This window comes from Adiantum capillus-veneris, chromosome 21 (assembly GCF_014529385.1).
Source record: "Adiantum capillus-veneris isolate H3 chromosome 21, ASM1452938v2, whole genome shotgun sequence".
In the NCBI taxonomy this organism is placed as follows: domain Eukaryota; kingdom Viridiplantae; phylum Streptophyta; class Polypodiopsida; order Polypodiales; family Pteridaceae; genus Adiantum; species Adiantum capillus-veneris.
In genome coordinates this window covers 136,303,547-136,306,590 of record NC_140951.1, presented here as the reverse complement: position 1 = coordinate 136,306,590, position 3,044 = coordinate 136,303,547, and the positions used below count along the sequence as shown (strand labels likewise).

Below are 3,044 nucleotides of genomic sequence, written 5' to 3'. Positions count from 1 at the left end.
GTCCATGATTTCCCGAGTTGGTAGCCTAATCGGACTAGAAACGATGGGTTATGCACTCGAGTTCAATCCCTATGCATGTCAAACTTTTGAAAACCAATCAAAATGTGAAAGTCTTTCAATTTGCAAAAGAAGGATCCATTCTCTGTCTGTTGAATAACGAACCTACCAGTATTATTGAGTTTGGTAATAATTATAAGACTCAGCGGCATAGAATTCCGGCTTTTGATATAAGTCTCCCTCCCTCTCAACTGCATATAGCCACCCGCACCGGCGCGGATGCCTACAGGCAGGTACCATGAGGTAGCTCGGCATAGGATTGTGGGTTTCTTCATAATTAGTCTGCAAGTAGCTATCTGCGCCGACTACAGACAGGTGTCATTAGCCGGCTCGGCAACATCTTTTTCTACACCGTGTCAGCTGTCCATGAGCTTTGACAACTTGGTATGTATTGGGCAAGAGTTATGCAAGTGAGCGAGCAGCTTGGATGCAAGTGGCAAGGAATTGCGGCTTTCTGCTTTAGTCTACCTCCCCCTCAACTGCATGTAGCCATCCACGCCAGCGCGGATGCCTACAAGCAGGTGTCCTGAGGTAGTTCTAGCTTGGATGAAAGTGGTAAGGAATTGTGGCTTTCTGCTTTAGTGCGAGCAACTTGGATGCAAGTGGCAAGGAATTGCTGCTTTCTGCTTTAGTCTACCTCCCCCTCAACTGCATGTAGCCATCCGCGCCGGCGCGGATGCCTACAGGCAGGTGTCCTGAGGTAGTTCTAGCTTAGAAATATGGTGTTCCGAAACGCTTTGCTGATCTGCAAGTGAGGTAGACTTTGCTGATCTTCTCTATTTGATCGTTGTCCAAGGAGCAACTAGAGTTTGCATCACGAGCTGCTGCTCGTGCAAGGATCCGCCCCGTCTGGGAACCTGGAGATCGTACGAGCTGTTGCCTGCTCTTGCATGATAGCATAGAATGCAAGGTGCCAGCATTAATGGATGTCATTGACGAAGGTGCATGACGCTGTGGCTTGCGGGGGCCAGGGATGCTGATTATATGTTTACGCTTGTGCCTCGCGACGTGGCTCTTCAACATGAACCTTCGGGCTGATAATGCTTGTTTGATGTTTTCGTTGGGGGATTTGGAGCTGCTCTGTGAACACGAAACTAATGAGCACGCATGCGCGCGCGCGCAAGGGAGAGAGAGAGAGAGAGAGAGAGAGAGAGAGAGATTATGTTACTTGCAGACAGAGAGAGACGATGCAGCTGAAGTAACCATAAACGCTTCAAGGAGTTGGTGTTATAAGCCTGGTTGTTGAGGTAGTGAAGGCAAATGCGGGTGGGATACTTGCATTTCTCTCTTCTGCAAGGCTAGAATCTTCGACAATAGAATTGCCTGAGTGCGTGCACCACGGAGAGGGTCCATCTGCTGAAGTGGGGCAGGGAGCCTGGCTTCGTTCTTGAGGGTGCAACGTGCACCCTCATCTTGGACGTTTGCAAAGCCAGGATGTGTCGGACGAGCTCCAGCCATAGCAGCATATTGCTGGGGATACAACGCCATCCATATTGAGTGAGGTGCCATCATGATTGGCTGGGAGAAGTGCATCATCCTGAAGCTGGTATAGATCCAGCTCGCAATGAGCTTATAGATATCCAAGGGAGCTCCGAGGACCACAAACAACATGCTACCAGGCGTGTCAAATTATATATGTAGCAGGGCAGGCCGAGGGGTGAGGGTATTAGAGTCATCGAGCTGGCAGGTAATGTATAAGCATGTCGGCTCCTCGTGTTGGACATTGGTATGTGTCATGAGTAATGTGTAAGAGGGGCATCCTCGTTGAAGGTAGGTAGCGTACATGCATCTGTCATGAGGTAGCGCAGGTTTAGTGCTTTAGTCCCCCTCAACAATTGCATGTAGCCATCCGCGCCTGCAGTTAGATGTCATAAGGTAGCTCGGTCAACATCTTTTTATGAATTTGATTATATAAAAAAATGAGTAAAAACAAAATTGTATTGGAGTCTTGAACACGTTGCACTTTCATTCAGTTGTTTGGTGTTATTCGATCACTACTGTGAGAGAGAGAGAGAGAGAGAGAGAGAGAGAGAGAGAGAGAGAGAGCTTGCGTTTTATCCCCAATTTGCACTACTTAATCATCCATGCTGGTACAAATTTCTACCCGTATGTATAGTCAACTTAATTTAAATTTCCTCTCATGATTATATAGTGAGGAAGCTTTAAGCTCTTTTCGCAAGATGTATTAGGTACTTTACACACTTCTATACAGGGTTCCACCATCGCGAATGCACCAAGCCGTCTGTCAATTTGGCTACTCATGGAATCCTCTAATTCCTCAAAAAAAGGGATTCCATAGCTTTGAGAGTCAAAACACTTGAATATGGGACCGGCCTCCTATCAACCAAACAAACTATCCAATAGGTTACCAGTAAGTCACTGCAATGAGGCCCTATTTTGTAATACTTGAAGTCTAACAGACACGTAATGCACTTTACCTAAGAAAAATGATGGGATTGGCAGGCACTAAGGTATGTAAACACCCTAAGTTTATGAATCCTACACTATACTTTTTTATTTAGAAATGTTAGCATCGCTCATTTTTTAAAACAATTTTATGTTTTGTATTATGTCTTTAAAAGTCAAACTTGCTTCCTTTCACACACTAAATACACAAACTGATTCCCAATCAGTTCATTGCAATATGAAAGAAGAAGTGTAATGATTTGAATGACCACTACACTTTCAAAAGAGAGGCACTCAAAAGTAGCATTTACACTTCCCTATGGAAGGGCATACTTTCACGGCATGGGGAGCAAAAACTCATAAAACATAAGTTGTGCCTGCAATATTGATATATAGGATGCGACATGAAAAGAAGGTAGACATATTTTTTAATTTCTAGTTTTCTTCAAAGAGAGATACTACTCTAGAGAATATAGGTGAGAGCCAGCTCCAATCACGAGCCTCCAACTTGATATAAGACTTCCCGAGTTTGTGAAATATGTTGTGTTATCCCTTGAGTTTATTCTATCCTTCAACTTTGA

At 44.7% G+C, this 3,044-nt stretch overlaps 1 protein-coding gene across 1 annotated transcript; it reads left to right on the top strand.

Moving 5' to 3' along the window:
• The first annotated feature begins 443 nt into the window (after positions 1-443).
• LOC147431789 (uncharacterized) lies at positions 444-1,006 on the top strand. The gene is made up of 2 exons (XM_086493718.1): positions 444-578; positions 854-1,006. The coding sequence occupies exons 1-2, from the start codon at positions 444-446 to the stop codon at positions 1,004-1,006; spliced, it is 288 nt and encodes a 95-aa protein (XP_086349844.1).
• Positions 1,007-3,044: the final 2,038 nt, after the last annotated feature.

Excerpts from the sequence above, each read along its gene's own strand:
- LOC147431789 (XM_086493718.1), top strand. The coding sequence starts at position 444 with ATGTATTGGGCAAGAGTTATGCAAGTGAGCGAGCAGCTTGGATGCAAG. Across the intron at positions 579-853 it reads GCGCGGATGCCTACAAGCAG|GAGCAACTAGAGTTTGCATC; the intron begins GTGTCCTGAGGT and ends TCGTTGTCCAAG.